The sequence below is a fragment of the Artemia sp. Qi Xiang Cuo genome, chromosome 19, assembly GCF_049724085.1.
Source record: "Artemia sp. Qi Xiang Cuo chromosome 19, ASM4972408v1, whole genome shotgun sequence".
NCBI classification, from domain to species: domain Eukaryota; kingdom Metazoa; phylum Arthropoda; class Branchiopoda; order Anostraca; family Artemiidae; genus Artemia; species Artemia sp. Qi Xiang Cuo.
The window spans coordinates 61,020,232-61,046,350 of NC_142812.1; the positions used below are offsets into that span (position 1 = coordinate 61,020,232).

The window sequence follows — 26,119 nt, forward strand, 5'->3', positions numbered from 1 at the left end:
CGTTTTAGCCATGTTATGGAATTATTTCGGCGAAACAGTTAGAGACATTTTAAAAGATGATTTAAAAGATGATTTTAGAAGAGAATTTAAGGGTGAAACTCTGTGCTCGTTATAATACACAAGTTGTATTTTAACAGTGTCGTGAGGTCCCCTACCCCAACCCCAAAGGGTTCCGATGCCCCAACCCCAACCCCCAACGGTTCCAAACCCCCGACCCCCACCCCCAAGGAAGCCCCCGGTACTCAAAGGTCCCCCAAGCTCCTAAAGGGCCCCCGGATCCCCAAACGCCCTCCCCGGGCCCCCAAAGGTCCTCCCCCGGTCCTCAAAGGTCCCCCAGGCTCCCAAAGAGCCCCCGGGCCCCCAAAGGCCCTCCCCGGGTCCTCAAAGGTCCCCCAGGCTCCCAATGGGCCCCCGGACCCCCAAAGGCTCACACCCGGTCCCCAAAGGTCCACAGGACCCCCAAAGGCCCACCCCCCGTCCTCAAAGGTCCCCCAGGCACCCAACGGGCCCCCGGACGCCCAAAGGCCCACCCACCGTCCCCAAAGGTCCACAGGGCTCCCAAAGGGCCACCAAGCCGGAAAGGGCCCCCCCCGCCCCCCCAAGGCCCTCCCCCCGGCCCCCCAGGTCCACCGAGCGCCCAAAGGACCAATCGGCCCTCAAGTGCCCCCCGGACCCCCAAAGGCCCTCCCACAGTCCCCAAAGGTCCACAGGACTCCCAAAGGGCCACCCGGCCCTAAAGGGCCCCCCAGACCCCCAAAGGACCCTTGGCGCCCCAAAGGCCCCTGAGCCCCCATTTTTTAATACTTTTTTATGGGTTTATTATATCTTTTCAGAACAAGTTATTTTATTAATGTCCATCCTAAACCCATTTTACAAGTTGAAGTACCCATCCTTTTCACCCACAACTTTACTATACTGATTTTTGAATGCTCCAACACCAAGCAATACTTTTCAATGGCATTTCAGAACAAGATCTTTTCTTAATGTCCCTCCTAAACCCATTTTAAAAATTGAAGTACCCATCCTTTACACCCACAACTTTACTTTACAGCTTTTTGAATGCTCAAACACAAAGCAATACTTTTAAAAGGGCATTTCAGAACACGTTATTTTCATAATGTCCATCCTATACCAATTTTACAAGTTGAAGTCCCCATCCTTTTCACCCACAACTTTACTTTACAGCTTTTTGAATGCCCAACACCAAGCAATACTTTTCAAAAGGCATTTCAGAACAAGTTCATTTCTTAGTGACCGTTCTAAACCCATTTTACAAATTGAAGTACCCATCCTTTTCACCCACAACTTAGTTATAGGTAAGAGTTTGAAGTATTGCCTTAGAGACTTAGCTTAGAGTTTTAGTTTGGTTTAGTTTTAGTTAAAAGTTTAGAGGTTTTTTTTAGCTTAGACTCTTAGCTTAGAGTTTTTGATAGAGTTCTAGTTTAGTTTAGTTTTAGTTAAGAGTTTAGAGTTTTTAGCTTAGAGGTAAGCTTAAAGTTTTAGTTTGGTTTAGTTTTAGTTAAAAGTTTAGAGTTTTTTTTATCTTAGAGTCTTAGCTTAGAGTTTTTGTTAGAGTTCTAGTTTAGTTTAGTTTTAGTTAAAAGTTTAGAGTTTTTAGCCTAGAGTCTTAGCTTAAAGTTTTATTCAGAGTTCTAGTTTAGTTTAATTATAGTTCAGAATTTAGAGTTTTAGCCTGGATTCATAGCTTATAATTCTACTTAAGTTGTCGTTTGGTAAAGTTTTATTAAAGAGTTTCGAGTTTTAGCTTAGAGTCTTAGCTTAGAGTTTTTGTTAGAGTTCTAGTTTAGTTTAGTTTTAGTTAAGAGTTTAGAGTTTTACCTTAGAGTCTTAGCTTAGAGTTTTAGTTAGAGTTGAAGTTTAGTTAGTTACAGTTAAGAGTTTAGAGTTTTAGCTTAGAGTCATAGCTTATAGTTTTACTTAAAGTTTTATTTTGGCTAAGTTTTAGTTAAGAGTTTTGAGTTTTAGCTTAGAGTCTTATCTAAGAGTTCTAGTATAGTTTAATTTTAATTAAGAGTTTGATGTTTTATCTTTTAGTTTCAGTTAGAGTTCTAGTTTAGTTTAGTTTTAGTTAAGAGTTTGGTGTTTTACCATAGAGTTTTAGCTTAGAGTTATAGTTTAGTTTAGTTTTACTTAAGAGCTTAGAGTTTTAGCTTAGAGTCTCAGCTTAGAGTTTTTGTTAGAGTTCTAGTTCATTTTAGTTTTAGTTAAGAGTTTAGTGTTTTTAGCTTAGAGTCTTAGCTTAGAGTTTATGTTGAAGTTCTAGTATAGTTTAGTTTTAGTTTAGAGTTTTAGCTTAGAGTCTTAGCTTAGAGTTTTTGTTAGAGTTGAAGTTTAGTTTAGTTTTAGTTAAGAGTTTAGAGTTTTTTTTGTTAGAGTTTTAGTTTAGAGTTAACAAAACTAAACGAAACTTCAACCCTAACTAAAACTCTAATCTAAGACTTTAAGGTAAAACTCAAAACTCTTAACTAAAACTAAACTAAACTAAAACTCTAACAACAACTCTAAGCTAAGACTCTAAGCTAAAACTATAAACTCTTTACTAAAACTAAACTAAACTAGAGCTTCAACAAAAACTCTAAGCTAAGACTCTAAGCTAAAAACTGTAAACTCTTAACTAAAACTAATCTAAACTAGAACTCTGACAAAAACTCTATGCTAAGACTCTAAGCTAAAATTCTAAACTCTTAACTAAAACTAAACTAGAACTCTAACTAAAACTCTAAGCTATGACTCTAAGGTAAAACACCAAACTCTTAACTAAAACTAAACTAAACTACAACTCTAACAAAACTCTAAGCTAGGACTCTAAGCTAAAAAACTATAAACTATTAACTAAAACTAAACTAAACTAAAACTTCAACAACAACTATGAGATATTATTCTCTGATAAAACTCTAAACTCTGAAGTAAACTAAACTATAACTCTAACAAAGACTCTAAACTATTACTCTAAGCTAAAAACTCTAAACTCTTAACTATAACTAAACTAAACTTCAACTCCAACTATAACTCTAAGCTAAGACTCTAAGCTAAAACTCTAAACTCTTAACTAAAACTAAACTAAACTAAAACTCTAAGCTAAGTCTCGAAGTTAAAACTCCAGACGCTTAACTATATCTAAACTAAACTGGAACTCTAACAAAAACTCTAAGCTATGACTCTAAGCTAAAACTTTAAACTATTAACTAAACCTAAACTTAACTAGAACTTCAACAAAAACTCTAAGAAAAGTACTCTTAGCAAAACAATCTAAACTATTAACTCAAACTAAAATAAACTATAACTCTAACAAAAACTCTAAGCTAAGATTCTAAGCTAAAATAATAAACTCTTAACAAAAACTAAACTAAAATAGACCTCTAACTAAAACTATAAGATAAGACTCTAAGTTAAAACACTAAACTCTTAACTAAAAGTAAACTAAACTAGAACTCTAACTGAAACTCAAAGGTAAAACATCAAATTCTTAACTAAAATTAAACTAAACTAGAACTCTAACAAAAACTTTAATCTAAGACTCTAATATAAAATTCTTAACTCTTAACTAAAAATAAAATAAACGATAACTCTAACTAAAACTATAAGCTAAGACTCTAAGTTAAAACACTAAACTCTTAACTAAAACTAAAGTAAACGAGAACTCTAACAAAACCTGTAAGCTAGGACTCAGCTAAAACTAGAAACTATTAACTAAAACTAAACTAGAACTATAAATAAAACTATATTATAATACTATAATTTAAAACAATAAACTATTATATAAAATTAAACTAAACTATAACTCTAACTTAAACTCAATTGTTAAACATAAAATTCTTAACTAAAATTAAACTAAACTAGAACTCTAACAAAAACTCTAAGCTAAGACTCTAAGGTAAAACTCCAAACTCTTAAGTAAAACTAATCTAAACTAGAACTCTAACAAAAACTGTAAGCTAAGACTCAGATAAAACTCGAAACTCTTAAATAAATCTTAACCAATCTATATCTTTAAGTAAAACTCTAAGCTATGACTCTAAGCTAAAAATCTAAATTCTTAACTGTAACTAAACTAAACTTTAACTCTAACTAAAACTCTAAGCTAAGACTCTATGGTAAAACTCTAAACTCTTAACTAAAACTAAATTAGACTAGAACTATAAATAAAAATAATCTAAGACTATAATCTAAAAAATCTAAAATATTAAATAAAACTAAACTAAACTAGAACTATAATTAAAACTCTAAGTATAAGATAAAACTCTAAACTAAAACTAAACTAAACTAGAACTTCAACAAAAACTCTAAACTAAGACTCTAAGCTAAAAACACTAAACTCTTAACTAAAACTAAACTAAACTAGAACTCTAAAAAAACTCCAAGCTGAGACTCTAAGCTAAAATTCTATACTCTTAAGTAAAACTAAACTTAACTAAAACTCTAAGCTAAGTCTCTAAGGTAAAACTTCAAACTCTTAACTATAACTAAACTTAACTAGGACTCTAACAAAAACTCTAAGCTAAGACTCTAAGCTAAAACTCTAAACTCTTAACTAAACTAAACTAGAACTCTAACAAAAACTCTAAGCTAAGACTATAAGCTAAAACTCTAAACACTTAACTAAAACTAAACTAGAACTCTAATTAAAACTACAAGTCTAAGATAAAACTCTAAACTAAACTAGAACTGCAACAAAAAACTCTAAACTAAGACTCTAATCTAAAAAACTCTTAACTAAAACTATACTAAACTAGAACTCTAAAAAAACCCTAAGATAAGACTCTATGGTAAAACTCTAAACTCTTAAACAAGATTAAACTAAACTAAAACTCTAAGCTAAGAATCTAAGCTAAAAACTCTAATATCTTAACTAAAACTAAACTAAACTATAATTATAAGAAACACTCTAAGCTTATACTATATGCTAAAAAAAACTCTAAACTCTTAACTAAAACTAAACTAAACTAAAACTCTAAGTTAAGAATCTAAGGTAAAACTATAAACTCTTAACTATTACTAAACTAAACTACAACTCTAACAAAAACTCTAAGCTAAGACTCTAAGCTAAAACACTAAACTCTTAACTATAACTAAACTAAACTTCAACTTTAACAAAAACTCTAAGCTAAGGCTCTAAGATAAAACTCTAAACTCTTAACTATTACTAAACTAGACTAAAACTTCAACGAAACTATGCTAAGACTCTAAGCTAAAAACTCTAAACTCTTAACTAAAACTAAAACAAACTAGAACTCTAACAAAAACTCTAAGCTAAGACTCTAAGAAAAAATTCTAAACTCATAACTAAAACTAAACTAAACTAGAACTCTAACTAAATGTATAAGCTATGACTCTAAGATAAAACACCAAATTCTTAACTAAAACTAAACTAAACTAGAACTCCAACAAAAACTCTAAGCTAAGACTCTAAGCTAAAACTCTAAACTCTTAAGTAAAACTAAACTAAACTAGAACTCTAAGCTAAGTCTCTAAGGTAAAACTCCAAACTCTTAACTATATGTAAACTAAACTAGAGCTCTAACTAAAACTCTAAGCTAAGACTCTAAGCTAAAAACTCTAAACTCCTAACTATTACTAAAATAAACTATAGACTCTAACAAAAACTATAATCTAAGACTCTAATATAAAACTCTAAACTATTAACTAAAACTAAACTAGACTAAAACTTCAACAAAAACTCTAAGCTAAGACTCTAAGCTAGAAACTCTAAACTCTTAAATAAAAATAAAATAAACTACAACTCTAACAAAAACTATAAACTAAGACTCTAATCTAAAAACTCTTAACTAAAACTAAACTAAACTAGAACTCTAAAAAAAACCCTAAGATAATACTATACGTTAAAACTCTAAACCCTTAACTAAGATTATAATAACCTAAAACTTTAATCCAAGAATCTAATCTAAAAACTCAAAAATCTTAAATAAAAATAAAATAAACTAGAACTCTAACAAAAAATCTAAGATAAGACTATAGGCTAAAATTCTAAACTCTTAACTAAAACTAAACTAAACTAGAACTCTAACTAAAACTCTATGCTAAGACTCTAAGTTAAAACACTAAACTCTTAACTAAAAGTAAACTAAACTAGAACTCTTAACTGAAACTCAAAGGTGAAACATCAAATTCTTAACTAAAATTAAACTAAACTTGAACTCTAACAAAAAATCTAAGCCGAGACTCTAAGGTGAAAATATAAAATCTTGATTGAAACTATGCTAAATCATAACTCTAACAAAAACCGTAAGCTAAAAACCAGCTAAAACTCGAAATTTTTGACTAAATATGAAACAGGACATAAATTTAATTAAAACTTTGACATAAGACTATAAGCTAAAACTCTAAACTCTTTACTGCAACTAAAATAAACTTTAACTCTAACTAAAACTCTAAGCTAAGACTCTATGGTAAAACTCTAAACTCTTAACTAAAACTAAATTAGACTAGAACTCTAAATAAAACTAAGCTAAGACTCTAAGCTAAAAACTCTAAACTCTTAAATAAAACTAAACTCAACTAGAACTCTAATTAAAACTCTAAGTCTAAGCTAAAACTCTAAACTAAAATTGAACTACAACAAAAACTATAAACTAAGAATCTAAGCTAAAAACGCTAAACTCTTAACTAAAACTAAACTAAACTATAACTCAAACAAAAAATCTAAGCTGAGACTCTAAGCTAAAACTCTATCCTCTTAAGTAAAACTAAACTTAACTAAAACTTTAAGCTAAGTCTCTAAGGTAAAACTCCAAACTCTTAACTATAACTAAATTTAACTAGGACTCTAAATAAAACTCTAAGCTAAGACTCTAAGCTAAAACTCTAAACTATTAACTAAAACTAAACTAAAGTAGAACTCTAACAAAAACTCTAAGCTAAGACTATAAGCTAAAACTCTAAACTCTTAACTAAAACTAAACTAGAACTCTAATTAAAATTCCAAGTCTAAGCTAAAACTCTAAACTAAACTAGAACTGCAACAAAAAACTCTAAACTAAGACTCTAAGCTAAAAACTCTTAACTAAAAGTATACTAAACTAGAACTCTAAAAAAAACCCTAATATAAGACTCTATGGTAAAACTCTAAACTCTTAACCAAAATTAAACTAAACTAAAACTCTAAGCTAATAATCTAAGCTAAAAACTATAAACACTTAATCATAACTAAAATAAAATAGATTTCTAACAAACACTCTAATATAAGAGTATATGCTAAAAAAAACTCTAAACTCTTAACTAAAACTAAAATAAACTAAAACTATAAGCTAAGACTCTAAGATAAAACTATAAACTCTTAAATATTACTAAACTAAACTTCAACTTTAACAAAAACTCTAAGCGAAGACTCTAAGCTAAAACTCTAAACTCTTAACTATTACTAAACTATACTTCAACTTTAACAAAAACTCTAAGCTAAGTCTCTAAGCTAAAACTCTAAACTCTTAACTATTACTAAACTAGACTAAAACTTCAACGAAACTATGCTAAGACTCTAAGCTGAAAACTCTAAACTCTTAACTAAAACTAAAACAAACTAGAACTCTAACAAAAACTCTAAGCTAAGACTCTAAGCTAAAATTCTAAACTCATAACTAAAACTAAACTAAACTAGAACTCTAACTAAATGTCTAAGCTATGACTCTAAGATAAAACACCAAATTCTTAACTAAAACTAAACTAAACTAGAACTCCAACTAACACTCTAAGCTATGACTCTAAGGTAAAACTCTAAACTCTTAAGTAAAACTAAACTAAACTAGAATTCTAAGCTAAGTCTCTAAGGTAAAACTATAAACTCTTAACTATATGTAAACTAAACTAGAGCTCTAACAAAAACTCTAAGCTAAGACTCTAAGCTAAAACTCTAAACTCCTAACTATTACTAAACTAAACTTCAACTCTAGCAAAAACTATAAGCTAAGACTCTAAGCTAAAACTCTAAACTATTAACTAAAACTAAACTAGACTAAAACTTCAACAAAAACTCTAAGCTAAGACTCTAAGCTAAAAACTCTAAACTCTTAAATAAAAATAAAATAAACTAGAACTCTAACAAAAACTCTAAACTAAGACTCTAAGCTAAAAAATCTTAACTAAAAGTAAACTAAACTAGAACTCTAAAAAAAACCCTAAGATAAGACTCTATGGTAAAACTCTAAACTCTTAACTAAAATTAAACTAAACTAAAACTCTAAGCTAAGAATATAACCTAAAAACTCTAAACTCTTAACTATAAATAAACTAAACTAGAACTCTGACAAAAACTCTAAGATAAGACTATAAGCTAAAAAACACAAAAATAAGAAATAAAACTAAACTAAAAATCAAATATAATACTCTAATATAAAAATATAAACTCTTAAATATAAATAAACTAAACTTCAACTTTAACAAAAACTCTAAGCTTAGACTCTAAGCTAAAACTCTAAACTCTTAACTATTACTAAACTATACTTCAACTTTAACAAAAACTCTAAGCTAAGGCTCTAAGCTAAAACTCTAAACTCTTAACTATTACTAAACTAGACTAAAAATTCAACGAAACTATTCTAATACTCTAATCTGAAAACTCTAAACTCTTAACTAAAACTAAAAAAAACTAGAACTCTAACAAAAACTCTAAGCTAAGACTCTAAGCAAAAATTCTAAACTCATAACTAAAACTAAACTAAACTAGAACTCTAACTAAATGTCTAAGCTATGACTCTAAGGTAAAACACCAAATTCTTAACTAAAACTAAACTAAACTAGAACTCTAACTAAAACTCTAAGCTATGACTCTAAGCTAAAACTCTAAACTCTTAACTAAAACTAAACTAAACTAGAACTCTAAGCTAAGACTATAAGTTAAAACTCCAAATTCTTAACTATATCTAAACTAAACTAGAACTCTAACAAAAACCCTAAGCTAAGACTCTAAGCTAAAACTCTAAACTCCTAACTATTACTAAACTAAACTATCAACTAAACTAAACAAAAACTATAAGCTAAGACTCTAAGCTAAAACTCTAAACTATTAACTAAAACTAAACTAAACTAAAACTTCAACAAAAAATCTAAGCTAAGACTCTAAGCTAGAAACTCTAAACTCTTAACTAAAACTAAAACAAACTATAACTCTTACAAAAACTCTAAGCTAAGACTCTAAGCTAAAAAACTCTAAACTCTTAAATAAAACTAAACTAAACTAGAACTCTAACTAAAACTCTAAACTAAGACTCTAAGGTAAAACACCAAACTCTTAACTAAAACTAAACTAAACTAGAACTCTAACAAAAACTCTAAGCTAAAACTCTAAGCTAAAAAACTCTAAACTCTTAACTAAAACTAAACTAAACTAAAACTCTATGCTAAGTCTCTAAGGTAAAACTCCAAACTCTTAACTGTATGTAAACTAAACTAGAACTCAAAACTAAAATAAGCTAGAATTCTAACAAAAACTCTAAGCTAATACTCTAAGCTAAAATTCTAAACTCTTAACTATAACTAAACTAAACTAGAACTCTAACTAAAACTCTAAGCTAAGACTCTAAGCTAAAAAACTCTAAACTCTAAACTAAAAGTAAACTATACTAGAACTCTAAATGAAACTCAAAGGTAAAACATCAAATTCTTAACTAAAATTAAACTAAACTTCAACTCTAACAAAAACTCTAAGCTAAGACTCTAAGCTAAAACTCTATACTATTAACTAAAACTAAACTAAACTAGAACTTCAACAGAAACTCTAAGCTAAAAACTCTAAACTCTTAACTAAAACTTAACCAAACTATAACTTTAAGTAAAACTCTAAGATATGACTCTAAGCTAAAACTATAAATTCTGAACTGTAACTAAAACTAAACTAAACTAGAACTCTAACAAAGACTCTAATCTAAGACTCTAAGCTAAAAAACTCTAAACTATTAAATAAAACTAAACTAAACTATAACTCTAACTTAAACTCAAAGTTAAAAAATCAAACTCTTAACTAAAATTAAACTAAACTAGAACTCTAACAAAAAAAACTCTAAACTCTTAACTAAAACTAAACTAAACTTCAACTCTAACAAAAACTCTAAGATAAGACTCTAAGCTAAAACTCTTAACTAAAACTAAACTATACTAGAACTTCAACATAAACTCTAAGCTAAGACTCTAAGCTAAAAACACTAAACTCTTAACTAAAACTAGAATAAACTAGAACTCCAACAAAACTCTAAGCTAAGACTCTAAGCTAAAACTCTAAACTCTTAAGTAAAACTAAACTAAACTATAAATATAAGATAAGAATCTAAGTTAAAACACCAAACTATTAAATAAAACTAAACTAAAATAGAAATCTAACTGAAACTCAAAGGTAAAAAATCAAACTCTTAACTAAAATTAAACTAAACTAGAACTCTAACAAAAAACTCTAAGCTAAGACTCTAAGCTAAAACTCTAAACTCTTAACTAAAACTAAATCAAACTACAACATTAATTAAAACTACAGTATATAATTACAATATAAAACTCTAAATTCTTAACTGTAACTAAACTTCAACTCTAACTAGAACTCTAAGATAAGACTCTATTCCAAAAAATTAAAATCTTAACTAAAACTAAACTAAAATATAACGCTAACAAAAACTTTAAGATAACACTGTAAGCTATAAATCTAAACTCTTAACTATAACTAAACCAAACTACAACTTTAAGTAAAATTATAAGCTATGACTCCAAGCTAAAACTCTAAATTCTGAACTGTAACTAAACTAAACTAGAACTCTGAATAAAACTATAATATAAGACTCTAAGCTAAAAATTCTAAACTCTTAACTAAAACTTAACTAAACTAGAACTCTAACAAAAACTCTAAGCTACGACTCTAAGCTAAAAAAAACTCTAAAATTTTAACTAAAACTAAAACAAACTAAAACTTTAAGCTAAGACTCTAGGCTAAAAACTCTAAACTCTTAACTAAAAGTAAACTAAACTAGAACTCTAACTGAAACTCAAAGGTAAAACATCAAATTCTTAACTAAAATTAAACTAAACCTCAACTCTAAGAAAAACTCTAAGCTAAGACTAAGCTAAAAAAACAACTCATAACTAAAACTAAACCAAACTAAAACTTTAAGTAAAATTATAAGCTATGACTCTAAGCTAAAACTCTAAATTCTGAACTGTAACTAAACTAAACTAAATTAGAACTCTGAATAAAACTCTAAGTTGTGACTCTAAGCTAAAAACTCTAAACTCTTAACTAAAACTAAACCAAACTAGAACTCTAACAAAAACTTTAAGCTAACACTCTAAGCTAAAAAAACTCTAAACTTTTAACTAAAACTAAACCAAACTAAAAATTTAAGCTTAAATATAAGATAAAAAATAAAAAATATTAAATAAAACTAAACTATACTAGAAATCTAACAAAAAATCTAAGCTAAGAGTCTGAGCTAAAAAAAAAACATCTAGACTTTTAACTAAAAATAAACAAGACTGAAAATTCAGGCGATTTTTCTAAGGTAAAACTTCAAACTCTTACATATAACTAAGTTGTGGGTGAAAAGGATGGGTACTTCAATTTGTAAAATGGGTTTAGAACGGTCACTAAGAAAAGAACTTGTTCTGAAATGCCTTTTGAAAAGTATTGCTTGGTGTTGGGCATTCAAAAAGCTGTAAAGTAAAGTTGTGGGTGAGAAGGATGCGAACTTCAACTTGTAAAATGGGTTTAGGATGAACATTATGAAAAGAACTTGTTCTGAAATGCCTTTTCAAAAGTATTGCTTGGTGTTGGAGCATTCAAAAAGCTGTAAACTAAAGTTGTGGGTGTAAAGGATGGGTACTTCAATTTGTAAAATGGGTTTAGGAGGGAGATTAAGAAAAGAACTTGTTCTGAAATGCCATTGAAAAGTATTGCTTGGTGTTGGAGCATTCAAAAATCAGTATAGTAAAGTTGTGGGTGAAAAGGAAGGATGCTTCAACTTGTAAAATGGGTTTAGGAGGGACATTAAGAAAATAACTTGTTCTGAAAAGATATAATAAAGCCTTAAAAAAGTATTAATAAATGGGGGCTCCGGGGCCTTTGGGGCGCCGGGGGGTCCTTTGGGGGTCTGGGGGGGCCCTTTAGGGCCGGGTGGCCCTTTGGGAGCCCTGTGGACCTTTGGGGACGGTGGCAGGGCCTTTGGCGGTCCGGGGAGGGCCTTGGGGGGTCGGGTGTGGGCCTTTGGGGGCCGGGGGGGCACTTGAGGGCCGATTGGTCCTTTGGGAACTCGGTGGACCTTTGGGGCCCGGGTGAGGGCCGTGGGGGGGCGGGGGGGGCCTTTACGGCTAGGTGGTCCTTGGGGCGCCCTGTGGACCTTTGGGGACGGTGGGCGGGCCTTTTGGAGTCCGGGGGCCCGTTGGGAGCCTGGTGGGCCTGTAAGGACTGGGGGCGGGCCTTTGGGGGTCCGGTGGACCTTTGGGGACCTGGTGAGGGCCTTTGGGGGTCCGGGGGCCCATTGGGAGCCTAGGGGACCTTTGAGGACCCGGGGAGGGCCTTTGGGGGCCCGGGGGCCCTTTGAGAGCCTGGGGGACCTTTGAGGACCGGGGGAGGACCTTTGGGGGCCCGGGGAGGGCGTTTGGGGATCCGGGGCCCTTTGGGAGCTTGGGGGACCTTTGAGTACCGGGGGCTTCCTTCGGGGTTGGGGTAGGGGGATTGGAACCCTTTGGGGTTGGGGTAGGGGGATCGGAACCCTTTGGGGTTGGGGTAGGGGACCTCACGACACTGTTAAAATACAACTTGTGTATTATAACGAGCACAGAGTTTCACCCTTAAATTCTCTTCTAAAATCATCTTTTAAATCATCTTTTAAAATGTCTCTAACTGTTTCGCCGAAATAATTCCATAAAATGGCTAAAACGCCTTCGCCCAAGTAATCCCTAAACGTAATTTCAGCGTGTTCCTTTTGTTTGGCATCTCTGCGCTGACACATTTCAAATTACTAAGAAACCTGATTCCCGCGCTAAAACAATTCATCGCTAAGATGTTTCTTGGAGAATTGTTTCCATGGCGTTTGGTTATTAATATCTTTTGGAGTTCGACGAGTAGAGTTGTTTCCGAGGCAAAGACATTAATGACTTGGATCTATTCCTGGAGAATCGTTTCTAGGCGAAAATGTTTAAAGTCTGACAGATGATGTCATTGGTTGATTGATCTGTCAAGAAAGGGGAATTAATTTGTTGTTTCTAAGGGGAATTATTGATTCACGATAGGTGAATTGAGGTCGACAGCACAGGTGTTCCAAATTCCTGGACGGCATAACATTCGCCTCGAGCATGCACTTACAACAACAACAACATCGACCTTGACATTTGCCTCGAGCAACAACAACAACAACATCAAATGCTGTTTCCTGACATCATAACATTTACCTCGAGCATGTACATGTCCAAAACAACAACAAATGCTGTTTTCTATTTCTGGAAACTCATAACATTCGCTGAGAGCGTGCCAAAAACACACCTGGAGAAAGAGGTCATTGACCCTGTCCTTATTAAACTATGTAAAAAAGTTGTAGGTGGCAGCAGGGGTGTCGCGTGGGGTCAATAGGGGCATCTCTACTCCCTTTTTAAGTGACCAAAAAAATGAGTGGGTAATTAGATTCCCACCTATACTCATTTTTTCCCGAAGTAACCCGCTTAAAATTCTGAGGCGGTTATTTTATTCAACATATTCGAAAATTTGGTAAATATGTCCTCGAGGATACTTTAGTCCCCCACAATTCTTGAGAGACGGGCTGACTTATATTACATTGGTTACATATAGTATTGGTTAACGGGAAGTATAAAGACGTTTCAGGAGGGTTTTTTTTTATGATGGGGGGGGGGTCAGAGGAGGGGGTTACAGGGGAGGATCCTTCCATGGAGGATGTTTCCTTGGGGAAAGGGACATTTTCTTTGGGGGAAGGGATGTTTCCTTGGGGGAAGGGACTAAAAAACGATCAGAAATTAAATAAAAAAACAAGTTTTTTTCGACTGAAAGTAAGGAACAAAATTAAAACTTAAAACAAACTAAAATTATTGAGCATATGAGGTGGTGCGTTTACTATTAAACACCTCACTCTTAACACTAAAGTTTTTTTAGTAGTGTAGAAAGAGCTGTCCATTCTAATTAACCGACCTCTGTGATTCAGGGGCTTGTGATTCGAACAAAATTCGAACTATAGCGTAAAGAGCAAGGTATCTACTAGGGGACAAACTCCCTAATATACGTAATAAAACATACGAATATAGAAGTTTGTTACGAAAGTTAATTCGTAAGTTACGTCAGAACAAAATTTCGAGAAGGCCATTTAGCCAAAAAAAGGAAAATTAATATGCGAATTTCGTTTTAATTATTCATGTACGGTGAGCCAAAATCAAAGCTGCATTAATTCAAAAACATTCAGAAACTAAACAAAAAAAAACAAGTTTTTTTTAACTGAAAGCAAGAAGCGACATTAAAACTTAAAACGAACAGAAATTATTCCGTATATGAAAGGGGCTGTCCCCTCCTCAATACCTCACTCTTTACACTAAAGTTTGAATCTATCACACAACTTTATTTTTTAAAACAATAAAAAACTTTCACATGGAGAAGCTATCACATACATTTGTTTAATTTTTTTTCTTTTTATTCTGTTCAGATTTTACATCCTTCTTTTTTAAATTATTACGGTTTAAGGTTTTTTTCTTTTCAACGCAGAGGACACATTGTGGCGATACAGGCGATATAAGCGTTTGATTGGTATTCTCTTTTTTGTCCTAGTGGTCACTTTAAATATATGTTACAAATAGCTTAGGTTTAGACAATACGATTAAACGGTCCCATTCTCGAACATCTCTTTGTAGAAAAAGAAATCTTTAGCGGAAACTTAGCGAAACCCTGTCAAGGAATATGAAACGGGGGGAGGGAAGAACATGCAAACAATAAAGAGGATAACGCAATGTGGAAACTTTAAAGACAGCTAATTGTAGAAGAAAGATAACTGAATATTTCGGCTACATATCTAATACCCGTCCTCAGCAAAACAAAATTAGAATAAAGACAGAAACTAAGGGTAAAAAATGAGAAAATTCAAGTTCAAAGAATCAGGAAAACAATCCCAACATCATTACTTTTGACAAATTCAGGTAGGACTAACAGACCAGGTAATTCATTTAAAAAAAATATGTATATTTGGTGCAAATTTTTGAAACGATACTTGTTTTTTTTTGCAGCTACCCAAGATGGTCTTTTAGATGCAGGTCTATTGTGACTGGTTATTTTTTATTTTTTTTTGTATAATATGTTAGGTCATTTTTAGTGTATACTATATTAAACGTGTATTCAGCAAAGTCTCTATTTAAAAGGCATTATTAATTATATAATTTAAATTATTTAATGATCATTTAATTTATTTCTTAATTAATTTAATTAAGTGTTCATTATTTAATTTATGTTTAATTTCTTACCTCCCGAACACTTTGCTTACCCCCTAGATCATTATTAGTAAGAGTGGTGTCTTCAAATAATACTGAATGACTAAGGTTTTCAAAAATGTGGTTGATCCGAGCTGAATAAAAAAAAAGAACAAAAATAACTAAAACAGAATCAATTATTTCAAAAGAAACATTTGATTTAGAGCCTTTCTTAAGCTATTCTTTTGCAGTTTTAGACTTTTTTCCAAATCTTGCCAGGTTTAACTAACATTAATTTAAAAAAAAACTTTTTACACAAGAAGTTTTTCAAAAAAAAATTTAAGAGAAAAATGAGCCAAGCCAAAAGCAAAAAATGAGCAGAAATAAAGTCAAATAATCTTCCAAGCGTGAAACTATCACTATCAGTAAATAAATGAAACCCAAAACGAACAGAAATTACAATAAATAGCCGAGTCAAACTCAAAACGAGCAGAAATTAACATGAGTAGGGCTAATAACCCCCATGCTTTCTTATGCTATTCTTTTGCTGTTGAAGACTCTTTTCCAAATATTTCCAGGTTTTACTGAAATAATAGCTACAGTAGTCACATGAAATTTGATATACCCCGAATTCTGCAAAAGCAGAATTCGTAGTTAACTAAAAAAAAAAAAATTTTGGCTAATAGTACTCCGAATTGGATAAAATATAATTTTTTGTGCGTGGTAGCCAGGAATTCACATTCAAGCATGAGTCACATTCACATTTGGGCAAGGAACTAACACAGATAAGATTTCAACATTTAAATCTGAGTTAGATTTCAACATTAACTTCAGCATTGAGTTAGTGATACAAATAACTTTTAACTTAGTTGCAAAATTAACAGAGTTACTATTTGGTGAACATTTTGTAAATTATATTTGATGGCAATTAGCCTAGTTGGTCTTTTTACAGCAATTACTACAATTTTGTCTGTAATAATAATATTTATTATATTTACTATATTATATAATATTATGTAATACGATATTTTGTATTGCACAATATGTCTCATATGTTTGTGTAATATGTTATAATATGCACAATTCTGTATAATATAACGAGTTAAAAGAAACAGATAAAATTGAACAGAAAATAAAAATAGTACAAAAAATATAAAACAAAAAATAGTACGAAACAAAATACAAATAAAATAGTACAAAAGAAAATAAAAATAGTAGGTTTTATATGCCCTTTGGGATAAAACTATTTATCTAATATGTTATGCCATGATTAATTAAATTTGGGTATAAAGTATTAAGCGTGTATTATACAATGATGTAACTCTTGTAATATGAAACCTGTTGAACAATATTACTCCATAATATAAAATTGTTGTTTTCAAGACTACTAATAAAAAAAAACGTGTGACTTCGAAATCGTCATTTCTTTTACCGGCTTAAATTTCAGCACGGGGGTTTTCAAACCAAATAAGTTCAAAAGATAGAGAGAGAGAGGGGGGGGGGGCTTTACAGAAACAAGGAATAACATGGTTGGCTTGTGTTTTTATAACCAGATTAAAGCAGTGATTGGTGTGGAGTTTTACCTTAAACTGAACCTACTTTGGAGACCCAACTGGGTGTCACTGCGTAAGGGACATTGGGAGTCATATGACGAGGATGGCTCGGAAGGTGGGTGTGATTGCTCTTTTAGTGCGGAGTAACGGGATGGACTGGAGCATTTTCTGAATAGTTGACAAAGTTTGGTGAATCAAGGAAAATTTGTTTGAAGGGGAGCTTCAAAAAATTGCTCCCAAGTATATTAGAACTACTTTTAGAGACCTTATTATTGTTGCATGAAATCTAATAGAGAAAGATGTGGAGCCACAGAAGACAGTGATTAAATTTGTTGAATTTTATTGTTTGTTTTGTTCATTCTCGTGTTTTTTTTTGTGAATATATATATATATATATATATATATATATATATATATATATATATATATATATATATATATATATATATATATATATATATATATATATATATATATATATATATATATATATGTATATATATGTATATATATGTATATATATATATATATATATATATATATATATATATATATATATATATATATATATATATATATATATATATATATATATATATATATATAAAAAAAAAAAAAAATATATATATATATATATATATATATATATATATATATATGTATATATATGTATATATATATATATATATATATATATATATATATATATATATATATATATATATATATATATGTGTGTGTGTGTGTGTGTGTGTGTGTATATATATATTATTTTAAAAAAACTACGTTTTCTAAAGAGTTAAAGAGGCTGAGTTACAATGTCGAACCTTAAAACGTACAGGGATTAGGAGGCACAGTTGGGGGCTGCCGTCCCCCAAACCCCCCGCTTTCGCAGCCTTTAAATAAAAAAAAAAAATTTTAAACTGAAAGTAAGGAGCGACATTAAATCTTAAAACGAACAGAAATTATTCCGTATATGAAAGAGGCTGTGCCCTCCTCAACGCCTCGCTCTTTACGCTAAAGTTTGACTTTCTCACAAATCTTTTTTTAAACAATAAAAACTTTAGCGTAAAGAGCGAGGCGTTGAGGAGGGCACAGCCTCTTTCATATACGGAATAATTTCTGTTCGTTTTAAGATTTAATGTCGCTCCTTACTTTCAGTTTAAATTTTTTTTTTTATTTAAAGGCTGCGAAAGCGGGGGTTTGGGGGCGGCAGCCCCCAACTGTGCCTCCTAATCCCTGTACGTTTTAAGGTTCGACCTTGTAACTCAGCCTCTTTAACTCTTTAGAAAACGTAGTTTTTTTCAAATAATTTCTGCACGTTTTTGTACAGTTTATTACTTATTATTGCTTGACTAACTGTTAGCTGATCGTGTCAGGAGTTGAAGTTGGGGGGCTGCCGCCCCCCAAACCCCCGCTCTTGAACATTCTTGTGTTAAGGCTTTTAATTCCTGAATACTCAAATCACGTCGTACAGGGTGCCTCCTAATCCCTGTACGTTTTAAGGTTCGAACTTGTGACTCAGCCTCTTTAACAGCCCCCCCAACTGTGCCTCCTAATCCCTGTACGTTTTAAGGGTTGACCTTGTAACTCAGCCTCTTTAACTCTTTAGAAAACGTAGTTTTTTTAAAATAAAAAAAAAAAAAATGTTAGACAAGCTTTTTTATTTAAATTTTAGCGCAGATATTTTGATAAAAAAGCATGTCTAACCTGTTTATCTGTATTATTTGAAAAAAAACTAAGGTTTTTCGTAAATGTAAATTCGGGGGATAATTTTTTCGGTCTGAAAATATCAAAAGGCCCTAACAGGTTGAATTCTGCTTCGAATGAGTCCTCATTCAACCGGATCCGTTGCCAACTGTGGCCTATAGGCGTGGCTAAGAAAAAAAAAGAAATGATGAATTTTAAGTGGCTATATTTGGTTTTTTGAAAACAGGGAAGGATTTATCGGATTGAGCTGAAATTTCGAGGATAAGCTCCCAGACCCTAGGAAAGCTTAACCTCTAAATTTCAGCCCAATCGGACAACGTTAAAGGGGGCTGTGGTGGGAGGGTCCAAACTTCCGGCCCAGTTTACCCCATGAAGATAAAGTCGGAGGAGGATGAAATTTTGCAAGTTTCTTAGTTTGAGCTTGGGCTACAAAATGAGATTGCAGCCTTCTCTCTGCGACCTCTAGTACCTGAAATCGCTTAACATTGTGGTGGGTCGCCTCTTTATAGAGTCACAAGTGTGCCTCCTTGATTTAAAAAAGAAACTGAATTTTTTTTAAAATTTAAATTCAGTATATACAAAATTTGATCTAACGGTGAATCGAACTCGGGTTTTCCGCCTGACAGCCAGAAGTCTCACCGCTACACTAAAGAGACATAATTGAAATTGTTTTTTAGTGAGGTGATGAATCTTTTTGACGCAAGCAAAACTTGATATTTGGTTTTTGAAAAACAGGGAAGGAGTGATCAGATTGAGCTGAAATTTCGAGGATAAGCTCCTAGGCCCCAGGAAAGCTTAGCCTCTAAATTTCAGCTCGATCAGACAACATGAAAGGGGGGTTGTGGTGGGAAAAATTAACATGGGCTAATATAGGAAAACAAGTTTTTTCGTAAATGTAAATTCGGGGGATAATTTTTTCGGTCTGAAAATATCAAAAGGCCCTTACAGGTCGAATTCTGCTTCGAATGAGTCTTCATTCACCCGGATCCGGTGCCAACTGTGGCCTTTAGGCGTGGCTAAGAAAAAAAAGAAATGATGAATTTTAAGTGGCTATATTTGGTTTTTTGAAAACAGGGAAGGAGTGATCGGATTGAGCTGAAATTTCGAGGATAAGCTCCCGGGCCCTAGGAAAGCTTTACTTCTAAATTTCAGCCCAATCGGACAACGTTAAAGGGGGGGGGGCTGTGGTGGGAGGGTCCAAACTTCCGGCCCAGTTTACCCCATGAAGATAAAGTCGGAGGAGGATGAAATTTTGCAAGTTTCTTAGTTTGAGCTTGGGCTACAAAATGCGATTACCGCCGTCTCTCTGCGACCTCTAGGACCTGAAATCGCTTAACATTGTGGTGGGTCGCCTCTTTATAGAGGCACAAATGTGCCTCCTTGATACGTCACGGATATAACCCATGAAATTAAAATATACATTTTACCATGGATTCATAGGAAAGTAATCTCTCTTCTTTTGCTTATTAAATAAAAAAAACAAAAAAGTTTTTTAAACTGAAAGTAAGGAGCGACATTAAAACTTAAAACGAACAGAAATTATTCTGTATATGAAAGGGGCTGTCCCCTCCTCAGCGCCTCGCTCTTTACGCTAAAGTTTTTTATTGTTTTAAAAAATAAAGTTGTGAGACAGAGTCAAACTTTTGCGTAAAGAGCGAGGCGTTGAGGAAAGGACAGCCCCTTTCATATACGTAATAATTTCTGTTCGTTTTAAGTTTTAATATCGCTCCTTACTTTCAGTTTAAAAAACTTGTTTTTTTTTTAATTTCTGATCGTTTTTTAGTTAATGCAGCTTTTATTTTGGCTCATCGTCATTGAATAAGTAAACAAAATTTGCATAAAATTTTAAATTTTCTTTTGCTAAATGGCTGTCTCTAAATTTGGTTCTGACGTAATTTTCAAATTAACTTACGTAACCCTAGTCAATACCTTGCTCTTAAGCTAAAGTTCGAATTTTGTTCCAATTCTTTAAAAATGACCCCTTAATCACAAAGGCCGTTAATTAGAATAAATAGCTCTTATGAAAGTACAACAAAATCTTTGGCTTAAAGAGCGAGGCATTGACTAGAAGGTGAACCCAATCATATAACTAATATTCTTTGTTCGTTTTAAGTTTTGATGTTGCTCCTTATTGACAGTTGAAAAACTTGTTTTTTTATATTTAATTTCTGATTTTTTTTTAAATAATGATGGGAAATCCGGCATAGCCTTCATAGCCATGCCCCTTCCCCCATGAAAACTTCCTTCATGAAAAGATCCTCCCATATAACCCCCGACCCATCCCCACCCCCCACTACCAGAAAAAATTCCCCCTGAAAAACGTCTGTATACTTCCCAATAACCAATACTATCAATCAATCAATTCAATCATTTATTACCCACAACTACAAGACAACAAGTAGTACAAGTGGAGTATAAACATAATAATAAAAAACAAAACAAAAAAGAACATCAACAAAACACTAGCAATTAAATTAAACTAAGAAAAGAACTGTAAAAGACCGTGGTCAGGGCCAATATTACAAAATGCATCTGCAGAAAGCTTTTTGTGTAGGTCACCGAGCTTTTGAGTTCCATCCGTAAAAAATTTTTTTTTAACTAGATACTGATTTCTAGTCCATGGCGGCAGAGAAAGAAGAAATTTGCAAAATTTGAAATATGTAACTTTAATCTTTTTTAAATCCTTTAGCTTAAGAATAGAATGAACACCCGAAAAATAAAGCACAGAATGATCAGAAAAAGTCGAGAATAAGCAGCCAAGAGCTCTTTTGTTATATTTTCCACGGTTTGCTACAATTTTTGAATAGCTGAACTGAATTTTTCTTACTGAATCAGCAACAATCTGTTTACGAAAGAGAGCTAGAGAATTAGAAACAGTAATACCAAGCCACCGAAAGGAAGAGACAGAAAGTACAGAAAATTCATTACATACCAATTGAGTAGACGAAGACAAATTATAAGATAAGAATTCAGACTTGTCAAGATTCAGGGATAGACCTGTATTTAGGAAAGACTGAGAAACTAAGGAAACCATCGCAGAAAGAGCAGACTTAGTACGACTAATCAGCAGAATGTCATCAGCATAGGCAATGTAAGAAATATCAGTAGAACCAGAAAAATAAGTGCCTGAGATCTTTTCCAGAACAGTAGAAATACAAATTTTGAAAAGTCTTGGTGATAAAACACCTCCCTGCCTAACACCACGAAGCACTTTAATAGTTGTTTCTGGAGAAGATTTCAGGCGGAGGTAAGAATTAGAATACCCACACCGTAGAAGGTAAATAACCGAAAAATTAACACCAGAAGAAGCCAAAGAAAAGAAAAGCTGGTTATGAACAACAGAATCAAAAGCCTTTGAAAGATCAAGTGTACAGAGATATACGCCTTTACCCTTAGAAGAATTAGAAAGAAGAATAGAAGAAAGGGCATGATGAGCATGTTGGCACCCCACACCAGACCTGGAACCAAGTTGATTTTCGCCAAAGAAAGAAATATTTTGAGCTATATTAGGTAAAAGAATATACTCGAAGACCTTGCTAATATTGCAAGAAACAGAAACTGGACGGTAAGAAGAACAATCTGTTGGCGGTTTACCTCTTTTTAAAATTGAAGTCACGCTGCCACACAAAAAGCTTCCCGGGACGACAGAAGATGCCAAGCACATCTGAAACAAAAGCGCAAGATGTGACACAAGTTTAGCACATTGGGGAGTTAGATGCATTTTAGAGATACACTCAGCATCAATAGAATTCGACTTAAGATGATTCAAAGAAATCAAAACTTCACAACGCGATATAGGCAAAACAAAGCGCTGACTTAGAAATCTAGGGACAATTTTAACAAACGCTTCACCAAACTTTCTATGAACAGAATAATTCAAAACGGAGAAAATCTTCGAATGCCAAGAACTTGGTGGAATAGCATTACTACTTACATCAGAATCGTCTGTTTTACTTGAATTAATTACTTTCCTCCAATCTTTAGGCGAAGATGGAAAATCAAGCCCTCGGTATCGGACACTTTTTAGATATTTCTTAAATTCTAATTTAGTTTTCTGTTTAATAAGAAAACATTACCAAAGCTAGGCCGACCACAATCTGTCCAAATATTTAGCCAAAATTTTGCTTTATTTTTACAGGCCTTAAGGTTAGGATCAAGTGACCAAAGAGGCTTTTGAGTATTCTTTCGGATTCGCTTTACTGGGACAGAAATTTTTTCAGCTTCTTTCATAGCAGAGAGGATAGAATGATAATTTCGGTCTATTTCATATTTAGCATAAATAAAATTCTGACTACACTGCAAAAGAACTATATGTTAACATGGGGTAAAGTTCATAACTTTCAGCCCTCCCCCTGGGGGAGTCATACTAAAAGACATAGTTATAATATTCTCGACCATGCTGAACAAAATGGCTATCTCAAAATTTTGATCGGGTGACTTTGGGAAAAAAGAGCGTTGGAGGGGGCCTAGTTGCCCTCCATTTTTTTTGGTCACTTAAAAGGGCACTAGAACTTTTAATTTCCGCTCCAATGAGCCCTCCCACGGTATTCTAGGACCACTAGGTCGATACGATCACTCCTGGGAAAAATAAAAAAAAACAAAAAAAAACAAAAAAACAAAAAATAAACACACATCCGTGATCTTTCTTCTGGCAAAAAATGGAAAATTCCACATTTTTGTAGATACGAGCTTGAAACCTCTACAGTAGGGTTCTTTGATACGCTGAATATGATGGTGTGATTTTCATTAAGGTTCTATAACTTTTAGGAAGCCTATCCCCCTTTTTTCGAAAATCAGCCAAATTTTCTCAGGCGCGTAACTTTTGATGGATACAATTAAACTTGCTGAAACTTATATATTTGAAATCATCATAGAAATCTGATTCTTTTGATGCGTCTATTGCTACTAAAATTCTGTTTTTTAGAGTTTCAGTTACTATTGAGCAGGGTCGCTGCTTACTTAACGGTCGTTAACACTAAATGTTTGAAAACGCTAAGCTGGTTGCATATGTACGTCTTAGACAAGAGGTATCATAGTTACCCGTTTTAACTACAAAAGTACATAATAATATTTTATTCTTGTATTCTTCTTTTTTTTATACTCCGCTATACCATTTTTTGTGGGTAATAATTAAGTGGTAATTGTAGCTATTAAACTGTTGCGAACCTGTAAACTAGAATAAGCCGAACGAAAGCTAATTAGCGAATTAAAAATTAACCAGACATTTAAAAAAAATAGTATGATAAATCTTAAATTTACTTTGGTATTATATTGTTGAGCAAACATTCCAATTCATTTAATAATCAAATAGATTTAAAAGAAATACAGCTTACCGCTAAGAATCGGCCGACATGGACCTTACCATCTTCAGCAGCAGAAAGGTCGAACAAAATATCTTCTGCAGATTTGGTAGTCCCACTGGAATAGAAAAAAAAGTTAAACTAAGTTCAACATAAATATTAGGTTTCCCACAATGGCGCACTACGGAAAGGGATTTCAAGGATATATTTTATTTTACAAAGGGCGCAAGATACTGTTTTACAACTCAAAGGACGCTCGTTATCCAGAATCCAATCTAGCAGATTTTGTAGATTCTAATTTTGCACCATAAAATCTCACTGAAGCCATCGGGTCTTATGACACATTATCCCATCATGTAAGTATTTGATGCTGCAATCTGACGGCTGGCACTAATAAATCAGATCCCCACTTCTTGTCAGCTCGCCACCCGAACCTCATGGTGGTTTGGTTGTTTAGTCTGCACACCACCGGAAACACCCACCAAAAAACTATTTAAACTAGACCCCACGGCGGGGGGCGTCTCCACGGATGGACCCGGTTCATTTAGAGGGACAGCCTTACCAAGACACCTCTCCATGATCGGTACTGACCTCCAAGAAGCAGTTCCGCTTGCACAGGACTGTTCGGACTAGATACGAAAGAGTTGCATCTCTCTACGCTGGATTACTAGCAGGAGCCATAAGTCAAAGTAAGTCAACCCACAGTCCCTCTATCGTGCTATTTACTCCTTACAATCTACAAACTAGAGATAACATGCAGAAAAGCAGGTTCATCATAATTAACCCACATAAAAAAAGACTAGCATTATGACGGAAGAGGGGGGGGGGCAATAACTCTAAGTAAAAACTCAAACATCAAAGACCTAAAAAAACATCCCCACCTAAAAACAAATAATCTATTTTAACCTCCAAATTAGTCAAGCACCATTTTTTTGGAAATACTGAAGTTATAATAGTTCGCGACCTTTTAACATAAAACAGATCATCTGGTACAAAGGCGTAGTCTGGGGAGAGGGTCTCCCTCCTGAAAGAATCCAAAGTCTCCCTCCTAGAAGCCATTCATTGTGTGAATTTTAAATCAACGCCTGGATATGGTGAAATCCATGGACTGTGGATTGCTGCATGTCCCACTTCTTCCAAAAATACTCTCATAAATATTTAAAGCCGATTCCGGCATGATTATAGCTTTCAAAGTGTAAGGAACAAATAAAGTACGATCCTCTTTCGTATAGACCGATATCATTTCTCTAAAGCATTAGTTAATTTAAGACTTAGTTCCTGAAGTTCATAGGGGTTACAGCTCTCAGAATAGCCTAGCTAGGCTAGACCCATATTCATTATCATTGGCAGCACGCTAGCGCTGCCTAAGTAAAGAACGATGTGGGCACAATGTGTTTTTTTTTTTGGTTTTTCTCCATACCCGGGCACTTCGTATCGAAGGATTTGTCGTAGAAACTTCGAAATTGGTTCATTCGAATGGAAATTAGAGTGGCTAGTGCCCTTTGTAATAGTCAAAAGTGATTGGAGAGCAACTAGCCCTCCCCCCACGCCCATCATTCCCCCAAACACATCAAATCAAAATTTTGAGATAACCATTTTGTTCAGCGTAGTTTATTTCCAGATAGAAAATAAGTTTTTGAGGAGGACACTCCCCCAACCCTCAGGGCAAGGGTTCAAAGTTATGCCCTGGGGGCATATAAGGTTTTTATAGAAGGCGTTGTCGTAGAAACTTCAAAAAATGCTTATTCGATTGGACATTAAAACGAACAGAAATTATTCCGTATATGAAAGGGGCTGTGCCCTCCTCAACGCCTCGCTCTTTACGCTAAAGTTTGACATTCACACAACTCTTTTTTTAAACAATGAAAACTTTAGCGTAAAGAGCGAGGCGTTGAGGAGGGGACAGCACCTTCATATACAGAATAATTTCTGTTCGTTTTAAGTTTTAATGTCTCTCCTTACTTTCAGTTTAAAAAACTTTTTTTTTATTTAAAGGCTGCGAAAGCGGGGGGTTTGGGAGGCGGCAGCCCCCCAACTGTATCTCCTAATCCCTATACGTTTTAAGGTTCAAACTTTTGACTCAGCCTCTTCAAATCTTTAAAAAATGTAGTTTTTTTCAAATAATTTCTACACATTTTTGTACAGTTTATT

The 26,119-nt window shown here is 33.3% G+C and overlaps 1 protein-coding gene across 1 annotated transcript in view; it reads right to left on the reverse strand.

Annotated features, from left to right (window-relative positions):
• GLS (glutaminase) overlaps positions 1-26,119 on the reverse strand; it is a 163,255-nt gene that overhangs the window by 75,027 nt on the left and 62,109 nt on the right. The window contains exon 4 of the mRNA XM_089105393.1: positions 24,002-24,086. Coding sequence (XP_088961519.1) covers positions 24,002-24,086 — 85 coding nt within the window. The remainder of the gene's footprint in view (positions 1-24,001; positions 24,087-26,119) is intronic.